This window comes from Dendroctonus ponderosae, unplaced genomic scaffold, assembly GCF_020466585.1.
Source record: "Dendroctonus ponderosae isolate FM_Combo_2020 unplaced genomic scaffold, Dpon_F_20191213v2 Dpon_F_20191213_1, whole genome shotgun sequence".
In the NCBI taxonomy this organism is placed as follows: Eukaryota; Metazoa; Arthropoda; class Insecta; order Coleoptera; family Curculionidae; genus Dendroctonus; species Dendroctonus ponderosae.
Genome location: NW_026017110.1, coordinates 31,142,402 through 31,165,176, shown reverse-complemented (window position 1 = coordinate 31,165,176; position 22,775 = coordinate 31,142,402). Strand labels below are relative to the sequence as shown.

The window sequence follows — 22,775 nt, the reverse complement described above, 5'->3', positions numbered from 1 at the left end:
GAGCATAACAGAGTTTCCTGGAGTGCCACCACTTCAGGTTGTCTGCTCTGCAGGAATACGTCCAGTTCCGGACGTCGACATAGCAGCCCGTTGACATTCCACGAGGCTCGATGGCTTTTTAGCCAAGCAGCTTGTCCAGTATTGCCCGCAAAATGCCTGCCAGTTCCTGCTGGTCCAAGGTGTCCATCTGGTGGGCTTCTACCGGCTTGGGCTGCTTCCTGGTTTCCTTTCGGACTACCGGGATTGTCTTTTTTGGGTTCTTTGGGCAACCCCGCCAGCTGGCTGGATGTCCCGCAGTACCACAGAGCGCACACTTACTGTTGCGCTCTTTACCTTCTGCAGGCGTGGGCAGTGTGCACTCACTGCTTCTGTGGTTTTCACCACATTTCACACAGCGTGCCTGGTAGGTGCAATTGCGGGCACCTATAACACTGCCCTGGTTCCTGCGACTTATGTTTGGCCTCTATTTTCACCACCATGCTGAACAATCTGGGTATTTTCCAGATATCCTTGTTGGTAGTCTTTACCAAACCCAGCGCCAATCGCTGCTTCGTGCGTCGGCTAACCATCTGGAAAGCTTCCGCATCCTGGATGCCTTGCTCCCGCAGTTCCGCTTCTACTTCCGCAGCTTCGTAGTCATTAGACAGCCCCCTAATCACCACGTTTAACTTCTTGTCCTCCGGCAGTGTGTACGTTTAGTACGGCCACTGGAGGCTTTCCAGGAGCTTCGTTGTGGCCCTGAAATCCGAAGAAGACTTCATTAACAGGCTGATGCCCTTTTTTGTTGTCGTGGCTTTATCCACGACAATGCTGGTTTCATTGAGGGCCTTACTGAGCTGCTTCCAGCTCTGGCCTTCAACGTTTATTGGCGGAATTTTTTCCGCCCTTCTGCTGGCCACTGGAAAGTCTGTCTCCATCCCTGTTGCCTCCTCCAGCGTTGCCACGTCGTCCTGCTCCTCTCGCCTGCGTTTCCTGTTTTCCTGCGGAGCAGTTGACAGGTCCGCAGTCGACGGAGCCAAGCCGGTTGGCCCTGCAGTGGGGATCACAGGCTTTTTGGCAGCTGCTGTTTTGGGGCCACTTTTACTGCCGCACTAAAGCTGGCCGGAGCTTTTAGTGCGGCAGTCGCTGCAGGAGCTACTCCCGCAGGCTTGAGGTGCGCCGTAAGAAGCTGCGTGAGCTTCTGGACTTCAGCCAGAAGCTCAGCAATCTGCCTCCTTTGCCGTTCATTCTCCTGCAGGAGCCTCTTCTCCAGCGCTGTATTCGGCGCCATTACCGAATGAAAACGGTATTAAAAAATACTCAACAGGTTGCTCGATGCTCCTAAAACAGAGTAAACGGGTTATGTAAGCACTGAACACAATCGCACTTGTTTAGCTCTTGCAGCGGCTTGGCTTGCACACAAACTTAACAGCACAATCGACTGTACTGATGATCCCGAAGTTTCTGATGCAGGGTCTTAAATACCCGCGGAGTCTGCTCTCATTAGTGCCAAAATTTAGGGCGGAGCTTGTTGGGCGTTTATGATGCGACCTACCGCAGCGCCCTGTGCAACAAACCTTTTGCACAATTTTCTTTGAGAAACGAAATCGTTTTCTGAAATTGGCTTTAGTAAATTTTTCTAAAGTATTTTCCATACCAGATGCGGTGGAAGCTATTTTGTGAGCGAAAGTACTCAACTTCTTTTGTTTTTAATACTAGTTTTGTTTTAAATATATAGATAGCAATACAAATGCATGCGACTAAACATACCGGCCTTTTCTTTTTTTTCTTTTGTGTGTTCTTTTGCTTCACAAAAGAAACTAACTTCTTGTTTGTGGGTTCATTTCCCACACTAATTTTACTAAACGTTCATCTGACTGTCTTTGTACATGTCCAGCCCAACGAAACCTTCGGGACTTTATCGGTTCGGATTATGGAGTGAAACCTGCCAACAACGGGGAGAAGGCTTTTCTACTGGGTCATATCAGTCGATCATTTAAGCTCCCTAGGGAGCAACTTCCTCTATCAACTTTTTTTCAAGGATACCGTTTCGCCCGACTGTCATACAACCCCGACCACTCTCCGGATTTGTGCTGATTTAGGTTTGTCTCCATATCAGTAGTTCCACTTCTCATATGCCGTTTTCTTTGCCGTCGTCATCGTGTTAGATCCGTCTTAATGAATTGAATTATGTGTTTTAATAATCATAAACAATAGAAATAAATTTAAAAGTAAACTAAGTGTTCCGTTAAAATTTCTGGGTTTGCAAAGTGTTCCTTATAAAACAAATTTGGGAAACCCTGCTCTAAGACCTAACATTTGTATAACTGAAATCACAGTTGAACGATTCTGCATGACGTATCCAAAACCGTCGAAGAAACTTTTCTCAGTCGAAAAAACGGCAAGCAATATTGGCACCGAAATACATGATAACCCTACAGATGAGGAGAATGATGCGATTTAGTTGAGAACATATGCAAATCTTTAAAAAGTGTTTTTTGATTAAGTTCTCATGATCCAGACATCATGATGTATGACAAATATATTCAAAGCTATTTAAAGGAATTTAGTTACATGTCCAATATGCAATTGTTGCAGGTTAAGCAAATAAAATTCAAAAGTCCAATCCTAGACGTCGTTGCAAACCGACGTTCTGTGGTGGTAACATTTTCGGAGAAAATCGCTGTATTTGATGCCTTCACTCTGGAAGACAAGCTGACCATAACGTCTTGTTATCTCAGTCCCGGCATCCAGGCAAATCCAATTGCTTTAGGGCCTAGATGGTTGGCGTTTGCCGAGAAGAAACTGGTGACTTCTCGAAGAAGCAGTGGCGGAAATGAGGGCGAAGGAGTGCAGGTAGGTACTGAATATAGTTCGATTCTGTCATATTATTTAAAAGATTATCAAAATTGAAACACAGTCAGGAAAGTGTGTACAATTAAAAGATTATTAAAACATTGTTTTGCTTTATGGTAGAGTTACACAGCTACGGTACTACATGCTGCCAAATCGCTAGGGAGGGGCTTAAGGGAACTTGGAGATGCTGTAGCATTAAGCTTAACCGGAAATCAAGTTAGCAAATTAGGTACATCTCCAAACAGTCCTCAGGCGGGATGTTCTGCTGATGTTCCGCAAAAAGGCATTGTTACTATCCTCGATGTAGAGGTAAGACTTTATTATTCATTAATAATCGGGGGAGATTTTGGGGTGAAAAATAAAATAGAAAGTTAAAAAATATATTTGGAGAACGAATTTGGGACGATATTAATTAAGTTGAATATATAGAAACGTTTCCGATATTTCAGAATACATCTTCCCAAAACGCAGATGGTTCTCATCATCCCGAATCCATAGTTGCTCATTTTGTGGCGCACTCTGAAGCTATAGTATGGCTGCAATTCGGACCGTGTGGACTGCTTTTACTTACTGCCGATAAAAGAGGGCATGATTTTAACTTATTTAAAATTTACCCTCATCCAATTGGGTCTGCTTTGACGGCAGTCCATCATTTGTACACTTTACATAGAGGTATGTATTTTAAAGATCACGTCAAGAGGAAATTTTTATGGATAATTTTTAGGTGACACTTCGGCTAGAGTGCAAGATATGTCTTTCTCTTTTGACTCGAGATGGGTCACAGTTTCAACTCTAAGAGGAACTACCCATGTATTTCCGATTTCTCCTTATGGTGGTAATATCGGAGTTAGAACTCATACTACACCACATGTCGTTAATAGGATGTCTAGGTACAATTATACATGGGAAATGATGAACAATCAATCTGAAATAATGGGCGTAATTTTCAGGTTTCACAGGTCGGCTGGGTTAACCTCAGAGGGTCGTTCTAACAGTCCGGTTTCCATGTTTGATTCTCCAGTAAGCTCTAGTTACCCTTATGCAAACCCACGGTTTGCACCCTACCCTCACCCTACCGTGGTCAATCCACTCGCCCAATTAAGGCAACCTGTGTATATGCAGAACGTAGGCGCCTCCATTCCTAGACAGGGTAAGCCATCTTATTTAACCACTCTAAAATTTTTATTTATTTGCATTAAATATCACTACTAATGCACACGATATGCTTTGAACACAGCACGATCATACAAGCTATACTACAGACCCATCACTCATTTCAGAATAATAGCTTTAACTGCTATGATCGTCAATAGAGTTGCTTACTTTCAATATTGTAATTTAGTCAACGATTGGAATTTCACAGTCGCGCGGTGGTAATGTTTTTTATACTTCTATTGTTTAGCAGAAACATCACCTCTTTTACAATATAAACACCTTTTTGCGACGTCAATCAAGGATTCGATAATAATATCTACAACTAGAGGTTTTGACCAAATTTCTTCGGCAAAAAAACTGAAATTTACAAACTAGTCATTGATTCAAACTTCGTATAGGACTTTTCCTGAAAGACAAATTGTCAAAATTTTACAAGAAAACCAATAAGGTATCACAGACAACAAGCAATCTCTTATTATGGCTATTTCACCCGTCTGACAGAATTCGCAAATCTTGAAATAATTTTCTGTAGTTTTTTCTTATTCTGATATTTGTAGGCTATTTTTTGAGTGTATGCAAGTGCAAATAAGTTACAGGCATAAAAAATAAATTACAGGCAAAGACCAGGTGAACAATGTTGTTGCGGTTTCAAAGTTTAGAAAAAATCTCACATACACTTTCAAATTCAAAAAAAGATCAATACAATTGTTCGTGGAAGGTAAAGGTAGTTTTTTCGAAAAAATTTCATAACTCGAAAACTAGTCGACTCTTGAACTGCAAAAAATAATGCTTAATCAACACAAAAAATAACATACTTTTACAAATGTTTGTGTAAATTAATTCATTTTTACTTACTTAAGAGGTTTGCTTGAACGCTTACACTGTTCCGATGCGATTCCTCGGGCGCAGTCCGTATTTATGCACCGATTGCGATAACGTGGTTTGTGATAACGTGGCCTGTGTCATCGGAACCTGCGCATTCTGTTGGCTGTTGCTATCCTCCAGTGTACTGGATTCTTTCTCGTGTCCTCAGCTGTTGCTTTTTCTTGTTGTTTTTGCGTTGGTGAGTGCTGGAAGCCATATCCTGTTTAACGCCATTGGTTGGGGCGATAGCCTGTTGTTGTGGCCATTGTTGTGGCCACGACCTGTGCCTCTCCGAAATAGATGTTGTGTGTTCCGTCGCTGAGGGCATGTTTCGCAACTGCCGACTTTTTCACATGTCCCAATTTAAAAAGCCTCCGTCGGTGTTCTTCTATTCTTGTCGCAACCGATCTCTTAGTAGTTCCTATGTAGACGCTTCCACAGGAGCATGGAATGCGGTAAATTCCTGCAGTTGCGAGGGGGGTCTTCTGTCTTTAACTGACCCTAGACATTCTCGGATCTTTGTTGTGGGCTTGTAGACTGTTCTTATGTTGTGTTTCCTCAGGAGCCTCCCAATTCTGTCCAAAACCCTGGGAATAAAGGGCAGGAAAGCTTTCAGAGTGGATTCACTTTTTTCAGCACAGCTTACTCCTACAGCTTTTTTGATGTCCAACTGGGAATATCCGTTCTGAAGAAAATCTTTTTCCAAGTGTCCACATATTTTTCTGGCTCAATCCGTAAGAATCTTAATGATTCCCTGCTTCTGTCTCGGATGGTGGTTAGATAGCTTGTGAAGATATCTGTCTGTGTGGGTGGCTTTTCGATATACCTTGTGGTCCAAACGATTCCCCTGCCTGGACACCAAAACATCCAGGAGGGCCAGTTGGTAGTTTTGTTCAACTTCCAGGGTTGTTTAGATGGTCGAGGAAGATGTCCAGGTTTTCGCGTCCATGCCTCCATAGCACGAACGTGTAATCGACATATCGGTACCAGATCGTTGGTTTAAGGGGTGCGGTGCTCAACGCTGTTTCCTCAAACTTCTTCATGAATAGATTTGCCACCACCGGGCTGAGTGGGCTTCCCATGCCTACTCCTTCCTTTTGTTCGTAGTAACCATTCACAGGAAGTAGCTGCTCTTTAGACAAGCCTTGAACAGATTTGTTGTACTCTCTTCAAATAGCTCAGCCACTAGCTGACCAGCATGTCCGTAGGTTCTAGTCTGAGGTCTTGGATCTTCTTAATGAAATGTTCGGAATCCTTGACGTATGTTTCTGTAGACCCCAAGTGTGGCTGAAGGCTCTGGCAGAAGAGGGGATAGATATTTTGCTATATCGTAAGTTGGTGATCCCGGGGCACAAAGTTTCCTCCCTTGGCTAAGATAGATTGCTCCGCAGGCGATAGTGCATATTATGCACTTGGAAAATATAATACTAATGCTATCTTTGTTCCTCAAAACTTAAACTTTTTATTCTTTATAATTAAGCATTTCTTCTTTTAATTATTCTTCGAATTTCTTGCTAACATTTGTCACAGATGTGAAAGCGCACCTTTAATTTAGTTTTTATCTATTTTTCTTTCTTGTTCTTGTCTTTTTATCGCTTCGCCTCTCTTTACCTCTCTTTTGGTAGCCCGGCTACCTCTCCATTTTTTATCATTCTTATTTATTTAAGGATAAAGTCGGATGATGTAAAATGCACCAGCATATCATGTTATCGAAAATGGTTTGAATAAATATCGTGTAATTATTACTAATAGATTTTTTTATAAGCCATAGTAGAGTTTGGAAAAATCAGAGACGCAATTGTTTAAAATAATTATTTTTTTCAGTAGTAACTACATATTTACAATGCGAGTTTCAACTGTTGATGGTTTTAGGTAGGAACGCACCTTTTTTCCTGGGCATCTCTGCTCTTAGAGATGGAATTACGAACCTGCCTCTCCATATTGGACTGGAAGTTTATCGCAAGAGCGAATAGAATAATTTACTATTTTAGGGTAGTAGCCCCATGAAATTGTTTATTTCACTCGGTTTACAGTCTGTTCTTTGCCAAGTAAATCAAACTAAAACTATAAAGAGTTGCGCTCTATCGCTTTTGGTATTCGTCTAATTTTGCGGCCATTAGAAGCTAAGATGCCCGAAAAATCCGACAAATTACACGCGCGTCCTAAAACCGTACCGTCGTACCGGGTAGGGGTGAACTTCCTTCGGAACTGCCCATGATCGATTTCTCTCTCAGACCGCACTCCCGAAAATCACACCAGGCACAGTGTTGTGATGAAAAAACGACGTTTATCGGTAAATTGAGCGGCACGTCAATTGCATCGAAAATTACAACCGATAGTAGGTTGTCAAAGTATTTTTTAAATTTAGTTACGCTGTTCAGAAAGCCTATACGTCCTCTATGAACGGCGGCCGCACTGATCTTTTACTTTGATGAATGAGTGAACACTTAATTTACACTTAAGGACACCGATATTAAATCGGCAATGTGTAGGATAAGTGACTAAACCTATTTGCCCCTTGTATGAATTTACCCCACTTTCTCTTATGACATAAAAAAATGTTTAGTCTTTTAGAAAGCATGGGGCCTGCCGGTTGTTTAGTTTTTTTATCATTATTTAGCAGAGCGACGATTGGTTTCTTAATTTCAAGAAACGCCAGAGCAAATCTTTGGAAGAGTAAATAGAATTGCATGGGCGTAGCGCAATTGCCATTTTTCATCCATGTCATCACACCCGTTCTAATAGGCAACAATAAGTCTTGTACGTCTTAGGCCGCCAACGACTGACCTCCTCATCAGAAGACAATATAGCCCTGCGCGTTTCCACCTGTTTCGCTCAAGCTCGAGCTTGGATCGACTCTAGCGCGACGCACCTATCCAGGGACACAGCCCTGAATAAAAACGTTAAACCGGTGGAATCCCTGTTTATTATGAACTGTCACGGGAACCTAGTGCAGTATGACTTGGAGCCCCATCATGCTAGTCATATACCCAAAGAAAAGGTCTGTGATGATTCTCCGGTCGAGCTAACGGTCACTGCCAAGGCCCAAGTAAGAGCTGACATTCCAGATTGGTTTTATCTTGAACCTGAATTACCGTTTTTTGCAGTGGCGTTTACAAAGGCAACCACTTTCAATAGATAGACCATTGCCTTTGCCTCATCAGAGTTTAATATACGTTTTTGCAGCCGTTCCAATAACCATCAAGAAGTTTGAAAATGGTAAAGCATACAGTTCAGTTATGTTTCCGAATCAGTATTATTTAACGGTTGTTTGCAGGCAATGATGATGATTGGTTGTCTCAAGTAGAAATTACAACACATGCTGGACCTCATAGGAGGTTATGGATGGGACCCCAGTTTACATTTAAGACTTACGCTACAACTAGTGGGTAAGATACACGCATAACTACAAAAATTAGGATTCTTAAAGCGTGATATTATCCGCTATTATAAGAGAGGGTCCGCAAGAAATAAGACATTGTCACCAACAGAGATTTTACAATATTTTTTCTGTTAGGAATTAAGCACCCGGTAATTTTCCAGAAGTCATCCTTCTCGCGTTTGAAGTTAAAAATGTAACTGTAGATGATCCCTTTGCTAGCAACATTTCTTTGTGTAGTCTTTTTGCTTGAGAAAAAAAGTTTTTAATGCACTTTTCACGCATTGAAATTCACTATTCCATAAAAAATCAAAGGACGTCTATGATGTTTATAAACCTATGTATATGCACCGTAGTTCGAAAATGTTGGCGCATTGCCAAATCTATATTTTGGTTGTAGTTGATTTATTCTTAGGCCCATTTTGAAAGTTTTGGTAGGGTTTTTAGTTCTTATATTCGCTTGATTACTTCTGCCTCTGTTATCTTAGCCACTCCACCAAACGGAAGTTGACCAGTAAAAATAGTAAAAAAACGTTTGGCAACCTGTTTCTGACTCTTTAAATCACTGATTTTGGTCCATGCAACTTCGTCCTATTGCGAGATGTTTACAAAGTGAACTACAAAAAAATTGACAATCTACAATGACTCCTAGAAAATAAAAAAAAAAACTTAATTTAATGATTATTGTTTTATGTTTGGTGCAATTTGTGGGTTGGTTGTTTTTGTAACGTTAAGTTTATTGCAAAAAAACCTTCTATCAGTATCCGTACTTACGTGGATGTTTTTAAATTTCCGTCTGCTTCTTAGAATACTTAGCAAATTCATACAACTTAAATTTTTCGCTTTTTTAAACGTATATGGTAACTGTATACTTAACCCAAGCATTAACCGTTAGCCTTATTGTGGGGCCTGATTGCCTTTCTAGCGCTATTTTCCATCCAGGAACTATTCTATTTCCAAACAGAAGTAGGAACTTTGAATTTTAAGTAAAGAGCACAAAGCACAAGCTCAAAATTGATTTATTTGCTTAGTATTACTACTTACGAATTGCTTACTTGCATTTTACTAGAATATTTAACTTTTACCGATTTTTTTAAAATACACAATGTGATTTATAGCTTGTCATTCCTCTGGGCATTAACGGAGTTCAGAAAAATACTTTTTTTTTCACTGAAACTGAGATCCTTGCACATATCCAACTTAGAAAATTGGCAGCTGTGTACTCGATTCACGCCTTTCAATGACGTTTTTCTCATCTTGACTTCAGCATCTCTTGCTTTGTCCGTAAGGCAACAAAAGTAACCGCTAAACAGGGAAAAAGACGATTGCACGAATGCTACGATAAATTCTTATTCACAGCTATCAGCGGTGCCGAATTTGATATAATAAAAAAATAACAGGCAAAGACCAGATCGAAAATGTTGTTGTGGTTCCAATTTTAAAGAAAATAAAATTTAAACACTAATACATTGGAAATGGTGAAATGGGGATGTAGCTTTGGAGTTGAAAACGGTATTTTTTTCGATTTGCGGTGAAATATGATCTCCTAGCGGAAAACGTTCAATGCAAGAGTTGTAGATAATAACAGAATCCAAAATTTTTGTGTTTTACACGGTTTCACAAATCCTCAAATTAATCGTCAAAAAACCAAAAATGATTTAATTTACATGAAAATTTGTTAAAGTATGCCTCTTTAGTGTTACGTACATTTTTCGAAAAAATTACCATTGTCTTCCACCAACAATTGTCTTGCTATTTCTTTGTATTTCCAATGTTTATAAGTTGTCATTTTTATCGTTGTAATGTATAGTTTAAAATTGCTTATGTGACTTGGTGGTTTATTTTTTTTCAGACCGCTTAAAATTGCGAAAAACTAAAAAGTGTATCTGAATCATGATTTTTTAAATATTTTCGATTTTCTTCATTATTTTGGTTAATAGTGCACTATACTTACATAATATGTTGCTTTCATGTAAGATTATTACAGTTGAAAGAATTTTATTAAAGTAAGTAGCGCAAACCATTTTGCAAATGTAAAATAAATTACATCAAATATTTGCTTAACGTAACGCTGTTTCTATGACTCACTTATGACCAGTTATACAGTTATGTTCGTATACAACATTCGAAATACAAAAAAGATCAAAACGTGGAAGATAAGGGTAGTGTTTTGGAAAAATGTACATAACTCTACGCCGGTATGCATAGTCGATGTTCGGCATTTTGCCAGAAATTTTTTGGCGGGTACCCGAGCGTGTCGCCGTCGACGTCAAGGCGACGGGTTTTTGATGCAGAGTTGTGCGTCGTTAGATGGAATTGCCGATGCTGTAGTAGTCGTAATGTTTTCTTTACTAACCTTAGTGGTATGTTTAAATCTAATTCTAACTCCGAATTATCCCAATTAACGCTGTACAATACATTGATATTGTTATCTATATATTGATAACAAAAACAGTATAAAAAACACGAGAAGCTAATAACTTTCGTCACAAAATAGCTTTGGCGATGACAAATCCTTTCCGCATCGCCCACCAACTTTAAAATGGGCGTGCGTCAGATGCTTAACCGATCGGCTTTGTAACCAAAACTGCCTCCAGCGAACGGCGGGAGGCAGGCGCATCGTAAAAGATCGACTATGCATACCGGCAAAATTAAATACATATAGTAGGTACAATCTTACTAATCCGGCAGTATTAAAAACCAGAAGGTGCCGGATTATTGTAATTGTATCACTGGATTATAGAGAAAAAATCGTAATAAATAAAATAAAGCATTTTCTAGAGAGAATACATATAATGAATGTATGTACATATTTCTGTTCTTGTTCGACATGTTTTATTTTAACTGTAACATATCTCGAAATTAACATGTAATTACATACATAGATTTAAAATATGTAAGCCTTAATTGAGGTCTGCTTTTGTCCTTGCTTAAAAAGCTTTTCTCGCATGTTTCAAAAAATTATAATTTCTTTGGCAGATATGCAGTTTTCTTCTGCCCATGTTATGCAGGTATTGAAACAATTAAATACTTTATTTGGTTTAACTTTTACAGTTGTAGTAGTTGGTGCCTCCAATGGTTCTACAAGGGTTTCTTCTTCTTGTACTGCTTTACATATTTCTTCATCTGTAATAATTTGCTCTGTTTCTTCGATCCCTACAAACCAAGAATTAAAATGTTCATCACTTGTCTCCAATCCTCTGCAACACAACAAATTTCGGACAGAACAAAAGAATAAAATCAACCTTTAATGAAAACTATTTAATTAAGGCAATGATTTAAATGACAATTTAATAGAGAGAGAGAGAGAGAAAAAAAAAGGGTTTTCCTTGAGCGGGTATTTCGGGCGGTCGTGTGCCAAGCCCGAAGGGTGAGTTCGTTTGAGCGCCACTAGCTTTCGCAGCAAAGCTAGAACACTCAGCGATGGAATGCTGCCGAACTACTTACTCAATTCTTTTACCGTGTTAGTACATAAACTGACTTGAATGATGATATAAAAAAAAGGAAAATGGTGAGCTTAATAAAGAACAAGAAAACGTGGTTTGACAACCACAAACTACCGTCTGCTAACCGTTTGATCTATACTCTACGTTAACTGCTTAATTAAATAAAAAATTTCCAAAAACAATACAAATTGATAATACACAACCAATAGCAATACTCGCCCCAAACACCATTTTGACATTTTGATCCATCAGCTGCATGAAAGTGGTGCAGTTTGGTGGTAGGTTTGGTGAAGAAATTCTGGTGTTTTTTGCATGCAATAATTTTATATAAAAATGTAATTTTGAATAATTTGCTTTATTCGGGAAACAAATACTTTCTCACACTTTTTAGCGTCAGATATCAGCAGATTGTACATATTGATCACCAATACAACTACAATTAAATTTAATCTTTTTTATTTAGCACCCCGCTGTCATTGGCTGATGCACAACCCCTGGATCTCAACCGTTCTAAGCCAGTAAACATGCCTATCACCAAAGCAAATGCTGTTCTCATAGAGTCAAGTTCAGCCAGCAGTAGTGAACAATCTTTGCTAGATATCTACAGAAAAAATTGTGAGGAAATGGGGACTGCAGGGGAGCATCAGGTGCGAAAAGTCCTGTATTCGGTAACGTCTTTTTTTCTCAATTCAATTGATTCAATCAAGTCGATTAGTAGATACTTTATTCGTAGAGATAGAAACATCACGAATAACATATGTATTTGATAACGTACCTTTTTCTGAATTTAAGTAAACAGCAGACTTTGGATTAATTTTTGATCATAGAGATTTTGCTAGCAGACATAGGAAAATTACCAGTGCGTTACGCTTCAGCATCGATCTCATATTTTTATTTAATTTCACATGTATTTTACAAGTTGTGTTATTTACAAGGGACTCAATGAAATGGTAAGAGAAGTCACACATCTCCAAAAATTTGGACAATTACTTTTTTAAGATTGTATAATATGTTTGTTTAGTATGTCATACACAGGATGTTAGTAAATAAGTGCGACTAATTTCATGGGCTCATTCTGCATGGAAAAATAATGACAGTTTGCTTAAACGTATGTCCGCAAATGATCTCAATTTTTTTTATAGTTTACAACTGAAGTATTTCAAATTAGAAAAAATCTCTTGAATTTTTTTTGGATGCGACGCCATTTTGATGCAAAAAAAACACATTAACGCGTATTTTTCATTTCTTTAATACATTATCAAGAATTATCTAATACAATAACAGTAAACCAGAACAGTAATGGAAAATAACACTAATAAAATTGTTAATAGATGCAAAGCTACATCAATTGTTCAAAATTACCTCTCTCAAACGTTACACCTGATACTCTTCGCCTCATTGATTGTCGTATTCGCGCAAATATTCCTAGTGTATTTCTTATTGTCACAGCCGGATATAAGTATAAGGCCTGTTAGTCGTTGTGGAAGGAAATATGGATCAACTAAATGATCATCAATTACCCCAAGCCATACATTTATGGTAAACATACTGAAAATGAGCTTCAAAGATCCCATGTTGATTTTCCTCAGCACATAAGTTGCTGTTATGGATATTTTATATACACTGTCGTCCAAAAGTAGTCTCGTCAGTGAGACAATCATTTAAAATACTACGAATTTGAGGGATTTGATGAAGAATACATTGACAAAAATGACCGCAAAAAAAATCTCTGGGAAGTAAAGCTTTTTCCACCAATTCAATATGAAACCAATACAATTACTGTTTTTGAAGCATTCTAAATACAATGAAGTTGCTTACATTTAAAATATTGGCAATTTTTCGAGTAGTTGTTTTAGGTAACTCCGTAATTAATAGAGCAATTTAGTTTGTAGTTCGCAAGGGCGCCAGCGGTCAACAGTATCTTTCTTAAATGTGCCATTTTCGCACAACCGTTGTTGAAAACGAGCAAATATGTGATGATGGACTCTGCGTACTGGATACAACTAAACTCATACAGTCATTATAAAACTCATCATCATCATCAACAGCCGTTTTGTCTCCAATGTTGGTCATAGGCCTCCCGTAAGTCATTCCATTGCTTCCGGTCTTGAACTTTGAATCCAGTTGTGCTGGATGCGCTTGATGTCGTCCGACCATCTCGATGGGGGCATCCTATATGCCTCGTGTCTGGATCTCCATTCTAGGATTTTCTTTGTCTATCTTCCATATCTGACTCTAGCAACATGGCCCTCCCAGTTCCATTCTGGCGTTGTAATCCCTTGAACTGCGTCTGTAACACCGCCATTTTCCTTGGTTATATTGTTTGGAACTCTGTCTCTGAGGGATAAATTCAACATTCATCTCTCCGTTGCTCTTTGTATCACTTGTATTTTGTTTGTTACCTTCCTGGTAAGGGTTAGTGTTTCTACTCCATATGTTAGAACCGGGAGCATACTGATCAAAGACTCTTGAGACACATGATAATGTCTGATTTAAAGACAGCCTTCAGTTTTCCGTAAGCTACCCATGTCAGTCCTATTCTCCTGTTTAATTCTGCGGTCTGGTTGTCTTCCCAGTTTAATCTTGTGGCCCAAATATTTATAGGCATACACTTGTTCTATTTGCGTGTCATACGTTAAAATGTTTTTGGCCACTACAAGAAGTTCATTTTTATCCCAACTCGTGCACAAGATCTCCGAAGGTCTTGAAGAAGTTGACATGCATGATCTACCCGGTCTGCAGTCCTTATTGCAGACCGGGTAGATGGTAACGTCATCTGCCTCTAGCTGTTCAGATACTCTCCATTTATGTTGACTCCAACACTTACTCATCTGTGTTCTTTATGGCGCTCTGCAGCAGGGCGGATAATATTTTTGGAGAAATAGTGTCTCCTTGTCTTTCTCCAAGATGAATTTGTTTGTGTCGCCATAATACATTCTTACTATAGCTGTTTCGTTATAGTAGTATATATATTCCGAAGAAGGATCGTGTCTATGTGTATGTGTGCATCTATTATCAATACTGCACTCTGTAAGCGCTCTCAATATGGAGGTATGCTGGACTGGGTCAAATACCTTCTCAAACTCCAGAAATATCAGTATCAATGGTTTGTTGTATTCTATATATTTCTCTATCAGAGACTTTATTACTTGTAGGTGGTCATTCCTTCCAAAGCCACTTCTAAATTTTAAATCCGGCTTGCTCCAGTGAATGGTGAAAATCTAGCTTAGGTCCCAGTATATTAGTATTCCCGTGATGAGTTTTTATACGTGAGATAACAAGCTGATACGTGAATAGTTTCCAATTTCTGTTATGCTTCCCTTTTTATGCAATATTGTCATAACGGCGTCATTCCATTGTTTCGGTATATTCCTTTCGAAGAGGCATGCAAGTCTTTAAGGCTTTTATAGCGCGTTTACCTCCTTGTTTTGGACATCATTTCGCTTCATTCCTTTTACGGCTAATTCAACTTCCTCTTCGGTCATATCTGATAGTTCCTCAGATCCTGGATTTTGTATTACTGGGATTTAAGTATGAAATTATCAATACACAATAAAGTGTTTTATTTTTTTTGCATCAAAACGCGGCCCATGCGAAACAACGCAAGATAGATTTTTTTGTAGCAAATTGAACGACGATTTGACATTTGAACGACAGTAACCTACAATTTTTTTTATTTTAAAAAGTTGAGATCTTTTTCCGTATGCGCGCCAATGATGGACATTGTATGTCAAGAAATGCACAATGACTACCTCTTAAAACCCACCAAATTCCATTTCCGTATCTCGACTGTCGACTGGTTTCAGAGCAATAAATGCATCGTCAGTTCATAAGAGAATCTTTAACAACCTTTGTCTCGGAGAACGAATCATTTGCGGGCATACGTTTAAGCAAACTGTCATTATTTCTTCTTGAAGAATCACCTCTTGAAATTTGTCGCACTTACTTACTAACACCCTGTGCAATGATATTAAATCAATATCTTTATTACTACGTAAGTTGTGAGGGCCATACACATGTTTTATCTGTGTTTTGGTCAGTTGTCACAAGTTATAATCAAATTTAAGGAAAATGAGACTGGTGATAAAGCGTCATGTACTCAAGCAGATTTGGTGTTAACTAATTCATATCACTTATTTATAGATCAAAGAAGATTTAGCAGACGCCATGATAGAGTCACCAGGAGCTCGAGATGCTGGTAAGCTTTTATATTTTAGAATTAAAGCTGAATTCCTCGTATAGGGCAATTCTGTTAGACATTTGAGTGAATATCTTTTAAAAACTCTATTATTTAGCAGTCACAACTTGTTTGCAATTTTTTTTTTAATCATTTTGTAGTAGTAGCAGCACCATTGATACAGTTCAATTATAATCAAGCCAACAGTAATTTTACAGGAAATATGTTCTAACATTAAATATATTTTGGGAATGGTATTTAAATATACAGGATGTCCGGTAAGCACATGATCAAAAGGGTACTGCGATATTCTATGGATCAAAAGGAGACGATATGGGCTAACCTTTATTCAGAAAAATTTATGGCTCTTCTACTCTTGATGGCCAAAGTTCTTGTAATGTTTTTGGACATATCGAGAGAATGTGAATTTTAATTAAACTCGCTGTGACTTTGTTCTGATCTAAGACACATATTTTGATGAAGTAAGCGAGTTTATCCGCTTTGCGCAAGTGAGGAATTCTTGAATGTCTTGATACAAAAACTACCAGAATTATTTATCTTATAGCTGGAATCAACTGATTTGCTTTGAGTTGATGCACTAATCCTTTTTGGAAATTTTTGCGCTCTTTGTGAAATCTTGTAGCAATCGTAGTTTTGGCGAGAAATTTTATCTGTTTCTTTGTTATTTAACAATCTCACACATTAACTGCAAATATCGTAGTAATGCGGGGATCTTCTTTTATAATAAATTAATTTGCAAGCGTTTTATTATTTTAACTGTCCGACATTGCCAAAGTTTTAGGCACCGATCTCTTTGGAGGCGTTTTTGTCCGACTTGAATTTATCAGAAATCTCACGTAAAGAAGAAGTGATCTTTTAGCAAAATATTGCCCTGACGTAGGCAACAAATACACAGCAAGTTTGCATTATGAGCAATTTGAACGGTTTTGTTATATTATTATATAAAAAACTTAATTTGAGTTCTGTTAATGTAAAAAGTTAAAATGTCTAAAATTATCAGTTGGCAAGGGAACAGAAATAATTTTTTTGCGCAAAATCTCCAAATGCTACAAGCTTTTACAAAGAGTCCAAAAATACCTCACAACTTCAGGAGATTCCAGCTCTGTCTGTTTCGGTGCCGTGCCTGTCTTCAAGTGTGAGCTATCTCCATGGCCATCTGGCGGAACCTTCCTCTATCCTCTGCTGCTCGGAACAGCTGCTCCACTCCCAAGCCAGTCCAAGTCATGGTGTTTCGCAGCCACGATAGCTTTCTGCGGCCTATTCATCTTCTGCCCTCAATCTTTTCCTGAAGGATTAGGCGGGGAGAGCGATATATATACCTCAATATTATATGTCCACAGTAGCTGACCTTTCTTGTTTTTATAGTATTTAGGAGTTCCCGATCTTTGTCCAGCTATCCGAGAACTTGCTCATTGCTGATGTGTGCAGTCCAAGAGATTTTCAGGATTCTGCGATAAGATCAGATTTCCAAGGCTTCTATTTTATTTATGAAGCCGATCTTAAGCGACAATGTCTCACATCCGCACAGAAGAATGCTCCAATGCATAGCCGCGTTTGCGCTGTAAGGTTTCTGTTGCTAACAGTGATTTTCCATTTCTTATTGTTCTTCTTTGGCACAACCGACTAGGGGTATTTTGCCAGCTCGTCACGTAAGAGGTTCAGTAAGCGGGCTTGTGCCACTGATTCTCTAAAGTCTTGATTATTAATCAGTAGTGTTTTATTTACAGGGAGAACCGGTGGATTGGTGCCGGTATGGGAGTCTTGGATTTTACAATCTTATATTATTGCTCGTTAGGAAGCCATTGATTAGTTCAATTGCTGACATTTTGGGGTTTCTTAGAATTCTTTCTTTGTTTAATGGTGCTGTATGTTCGATTTTAATCAGTTCTTGATATATTTCGTTGTTGTTAATAGGACATTCAAAAAAGATGTGGTTCAAAGTGTGTATTTGGCCGCATTCGCAACTCGGGTTATCTATAATTTTGATTTTGCTCAAATGGAGATTTGTGGATCAGTCCTGTACGCCTACGAATTATTGTTGTCATATATCGTCTATTTTTATATAGTTTTTTGGCAAACCAACTGACCTTTGGGACTGTTTCCTGTATGGGTCTGTAAGAGGAGCCCTTGTTTTTAATTATCTGCTTCCAGTCGTTTTTAAACGTTTGGAGGATATTATCTTTTATTTTATTAAAATTATTTCTGTTATCTAAACCGGTTTTTTTAGGAATATTCGGTTGTCTACCGATATTTGCCAGCGTATCGGCCATTACATTGCCCTGAATTCCAGCATGCCCCGGTATCCAGGCCAGTACAATGTCGCGCCCCACTTTCTGAGCTTCTATCAGCAAACTTCTTGTCCTTAACGTCAGCAAGTTCGAGTCAATACTTACACCTGCCCTGTTTATCTTCCCGATTGCACTTGATGAGTTTTCATTTACCAAACGCCTTGCGTGCCATTTCAATTCTTACTCCTACCTCTCCGTCACATGTTATTTCATTGTTGAGTCAGCTACCCAAATATCTGAAGTGTCTTACTTGCTTTATGTTGTGTCCATTAATTGTGATCGGAATTGGTTCTATGTTTATTTTTTCCACTGCCATCCACTTCGGTTTTTTTGGTCAGGTTTTCTGCATTTTCATGTTTATCTGCAAGTCATTTATAAATTCTGCTATGACGGCGATGTCGCCTGCAAACCTTATGTTGTTTATAATTTCGCCTGCTATCTTTGCTCTGTCCGTCCTACCTTACAAGGCCTGTTAAAATATGTTTTCGGAGTAGAAGTTGAATTACATATATGTTTTCGGAGTAGAAGTTGAATTACATGGCGACAAAACACATGGTAACGCTGTTCTCCAGCCTGACTGCAGCCGTCTGGTTATAATACAGGTTTATCATAATAGTCATTGTAAGAGTTTTGTGGGTTCAACTCAATCGAACGCTTTTTCGAAGTCAATAAAGCACACAAATGTTTTTTCGAAATTCACCACTCTTCTGCAATAATGTGCTCATGCATAAAAGGGTCCCTAGTCCGCCACGAGATCTAACTGGTTCCCGGCCAATGACTTATCATCAATCATTAGGCTAATCATTCGGAAGTTTTGGGGCAATGGAAATCGATTTCTGCCGGTCGTTAGACAGTTTTCCGGTCTGAAAGATTTGGTTGAAGAATTCCGGCTACTAAATAGAAAGTTCTGGTAGTTTTTGTCCCAGAACACTAAAGAATTCCTTGCTTGCCCAAAGCGGATGAACTCGGTTGCTTCATCAAAACATGACTCTTACATGGGAACAAATTCGTAGGTACTTTCATTGAAATACATCGTACCATTCTCCCGATATTTCAAGAAAGATAAATTGTTGAAGAACTTTGACCATCCATAGCAGAGGAACCAGACATTTTTTTTAGTAAAACTTAGTTTGGATTCAAAGAATGGCGCTGTGCCCTTTTGATCATATGCTTACGGGACACCCTGTATATCTATTGCTAAAAACTTAACGCGAGCAGTGCAAAAATAACAGCACTAGTAACTGATGTAAATATACAAAAGCTGTGTTTCCGCATCCGATAATCCGGATTTTATATAAAATAGTCAAGTCAGTATTATTTTTGGCTGTTTCCTGATTTATTTGTCGATATTATTACCACTTTCTCATGTTTTTTGGATGGGGATAATCTAACTTGTTACCATTATATTTGAGTAACTTCAAAATATTATATTTGATCATGCCACTTTTTAAAGAGCAACAAACCTAGATGTTGACTGGATTTGTTATACAAAACACTGCTTCTTTAGAACCGAAATGGTCTGAACTATTAATTCGTTACATTGAACTGTGGCAAAAAGCATGTTTATAGTTTTTTAGCAATTTTTTGTGTGTATAAATTAACACCAATTAATCCACAAACTGCTACACCAAGATGTGATACCTGTTCCTAACAATATAACCAACATTCGCTTAGTTTTAATGATTCATATTTCGGTTTTGGTAGCTAATCCCACCGAGACGACGAAGCCAACGGCAGGCACTTTAGTCTTGATTTATGCGATAAAAAGTACATTGGAAGTTTTATTAGTAGCACTTGTTCAACTTTTTAAACTAAAAATGTTTTTGCTTATGTAAGTTTTTCCGACACCTATTCTATGTTGATCAAGTTTATAAAGTTGCATTTATTTAGTAAATATTACAGTTTTTCAATGTTAATTAATTCTACTGTTTCCGATCACTTGTGCAAGTCAATCGTCATAGAATAATCGATTGTAACGAATTGGAAGCAAATAGTGCCTTTGAAATGTTTTTTTTTTGCATTTGCAAGACAATAACAGACCTCTTATCGCATAAAAGCTTTTCATTCTTTGTTTTAGCACTAAACACCTGGTTTAAAAAGCTGTTGTGTAAATTGTTTGAAATTACATGCCAACTTTTTAGATCTTGCATGCAACATGTACTGCCAAAACTTCAATCAACACCACTTAAAAATTCAAGTAACCTGCCATTGGCTTTTTCTGTCCACCAGGTGGGAGGTGCGTGATCGTGTCTGTGAAAGCGCCACCCATGCTGCCTCAACGCGCTTCGACAGCCCCTTCGCCCATCGCCAAAGTGGTCAACCCGTTGGGTACAGTAGTAACGGTGCATTCAGACGAGGAGTGTGAAGTGGTAGTGCCCGAAGAGATCGTTATATATGAAAATTGCGATGAAACTTTGTTTCGACCAATGGTGACTCCCAAAACCGTTGCCTATTGTAAAAGCAGTAAGGCGGATGGAGGAAACCTTATGACGCAAAGTTTAAAAGGAGACACAAATGTCACTGTGCGATTATTGGATAAGGCGGAAATACTTTCGGGTACTAATTGGGAGGAGCCGCGTGTTCAGGATATTAGAGAAAATACGAAAGTAATAGTGCAGAAAGGCGAAGTAAGAGATTTGATGGAGCAGAAACCAGTGGATGAATCTCTTATTGTTAGCAAAAAGGAATCGAAACGATCTAATAAGGTAAACGAAGCAGCTAAACAACGTGATATGAATAGAAGTACAAAATCAAAATCTGCAAAGCCAGACAATGTGAAGTTACCAAAAGAGTCACTTGAGTCACAATCGGACAAAGTCACTGGGCGAAGATTTATATCTGAACTACAGAAAGCAAGCACCAAGCATTCTAACACTACTAGTGTTGAAGATACCCTAAATAATGGGCCAGTAAAGAGAGCCAGTCAAGAACGGGAGTTTCCTAAGCAAATCCAACCTCCTGAGCCCGCTAAACAACATTTATCCAAAGAAAGTGAAAGTTCAAGTACAAAATCGCCTAGTTCTTCTAACAATAGCGCCGAACGGGAGACAACACCTCCCAAACGTCTCACTAGGAGAAGCATTGAGAGGGAAACCCCTATGCAAGTTGATAGTCTCAGTTTCACTACATCTGAGAAAGAAAGCGAGTCGAAAGTTCAGGAGGAATTAAATAGCTTTTATAATATTCTAGAGGATTGCGATACATTTAAGTCCAAAATTTGTAAAGATTCTGTGAATGTGGATGAATTTGCTAGTGATAGGTTGGCGGCAACTACATCTAAACGGAGATCTAAAAATAAAAAACCAATTATTGACCAAGAATATATAGCCAGTGCATTGATAGACGACGCACTGCCTGCCACCGAACCAATTGTTATCGTTCCCGAGTACAGCATGGAAATAGAAAAGGAACTTGATAATGAAGTGTCATTTACGCTACCCAAAGTATCTAGTAGATGTAGAAGGAAGGCGAGAGATGATACCGACGGTAACGTTGCAGGCAATTTATTAAAGGGACTTGGCGAGATCACTGATGTTTCTTTTCCAGCCCTTGACAGCAAACTCATAAATCCGGAGTTTCCTCCTCTGGAAGAGAACTTTTTCTCTCTAGAAAATCTGACAAAGCCTGATAAGTTTGAGGATGCGGAAGATTGTGGCTTACCAATAGAACCAATTGGAACATTTATTGAACCTATTCAATCATCCGAAGATCATTCTGCTATTGACGATCAGGTTGAAGAAAGGCTAAAAGCAAAAACGCCCGCGAAAAAATTGAGGAAACCCAAACCGAAATTGGGGGTGAAAATAGGCAGTCTATGCAAAGAAGAGAGTCCAGAGAGGAAGAAAGAGAGTACTCCGGAACGGCCAGTTGCGGAAGTTTCAGCTCAAATTACACTGCCTAGAAGTTGGAGTAATGTGGTATCTGTAAAACCTAGGCAACTTATCAAATTTGATAGCTGGACGACTAACAAGAGCGACGACACGAAGGACTCTTCTATAGACAGTTACACTGTTACTCTGCCTTATAAAAAGGCAAATGTCGGTGTAAGCACAGAAAAATTATTGGATATCGACACTCCTGAAGAAAATGAGGCTACAGACGAGTTATTGGAAGAGAGGTTAGAGATTAGAGAAAAAAGTGCGGACGTAACTGATTTGCAAAAATTGTCAGATAAGTCATCGGATGATGAAAAGAACGAATCAGGCAGTTCTCCTATAGAAACCACGGAAAGCTCAGACGAAGGAAAAAGACTGCGTATATTGCAGAACGATAATACATTTCTAGAGCCGAAGAGCGCCAAGAAGAAAATTAGAAAGAAGAAAAAGTAAACCATGATAGTGATAATTTATTTATAAGTTGTTAAGTCACATCAGGAGTTTAGGCAAAACTGATAATTTAAATAGGTTTTCATTTGTGTCGGTTAAATTGAGAATTTAAAGCGATTATGTTTCGTATGTGTTTTATAATTCGAAATGCAATTTATAAGACTAAATTTAGTTATTTTAACAGCTACTTATGTATGTGTGCAATATAAAAAAAATGTAAAAAAAGTATAAAAGGAAAACAATTTACAAATTGAAATTTAATTGATTGCTACGTATAATGGGTTT

At 38.5% G+C, this 22,775-nt stretch overlaps 1 protein-coding gene across 6 annotated transcripts in view; it reads left to right on the top strand.

Annotated features, from left to right (window-relative positions):
* Positions 1-22,775, top strand: part of LOC109540802 (breast carcinoma-amplified sequence 3 homolog) — a 49,942-nt gene that overhangs the window by 16,442 nt on the left and 10,725 nt on the right. For 2 of the 6 annotated variants that reach the window (XM_048669232.1, XM_048669238.1), the window contains exons 5-15: positions 2,578-2,835; positions 2,956-3,144; positions 3,285-3,507; positions 3,560-3,725; positions 3,786-3,985; positions 7,626-7,903; positions 7,962-8,073; positions 8,132-8,243; positions 12,143-12,347; positions 15,823-15,877; positions 20,395-22,756. In XM_048669232.1, coding sequence (XP_048525189.1) covers positions 2,578-2,835; positions 2,956-3,144; positions 3,285-3,507; positions 3,560-3,725; positions 3,786-3,985; positions 7,626-7,903; positions 7,962-8,073; positions 8,132-8,243; positions 12,143-12,347; positions 15,823-15,877; positions 20,395-22,493 — 3,897 coding nt within the window. In that variant the 3' untranslated portion in view covers positions 22,494-22,756. Of the gene's footprint in view, positions 1-2,577; positions 2,836-2,955; positions 3,145-3,284; positions 3,508-3,559; positions 3,726-3,785; positions 3,986-7,625; positions 7,904-7,961; positions 8,074-8,131; positions 8,244-12,142; positions 12,348-15,822; positions 15,878-20,394; positions 22,757-22,775 lie in introns of those variants that run through there. The other 4 variants (XM_048669246.1, XM_048669244.1, XM_048669248.1 and 1 more) reach the window with 4 other exon arrangements.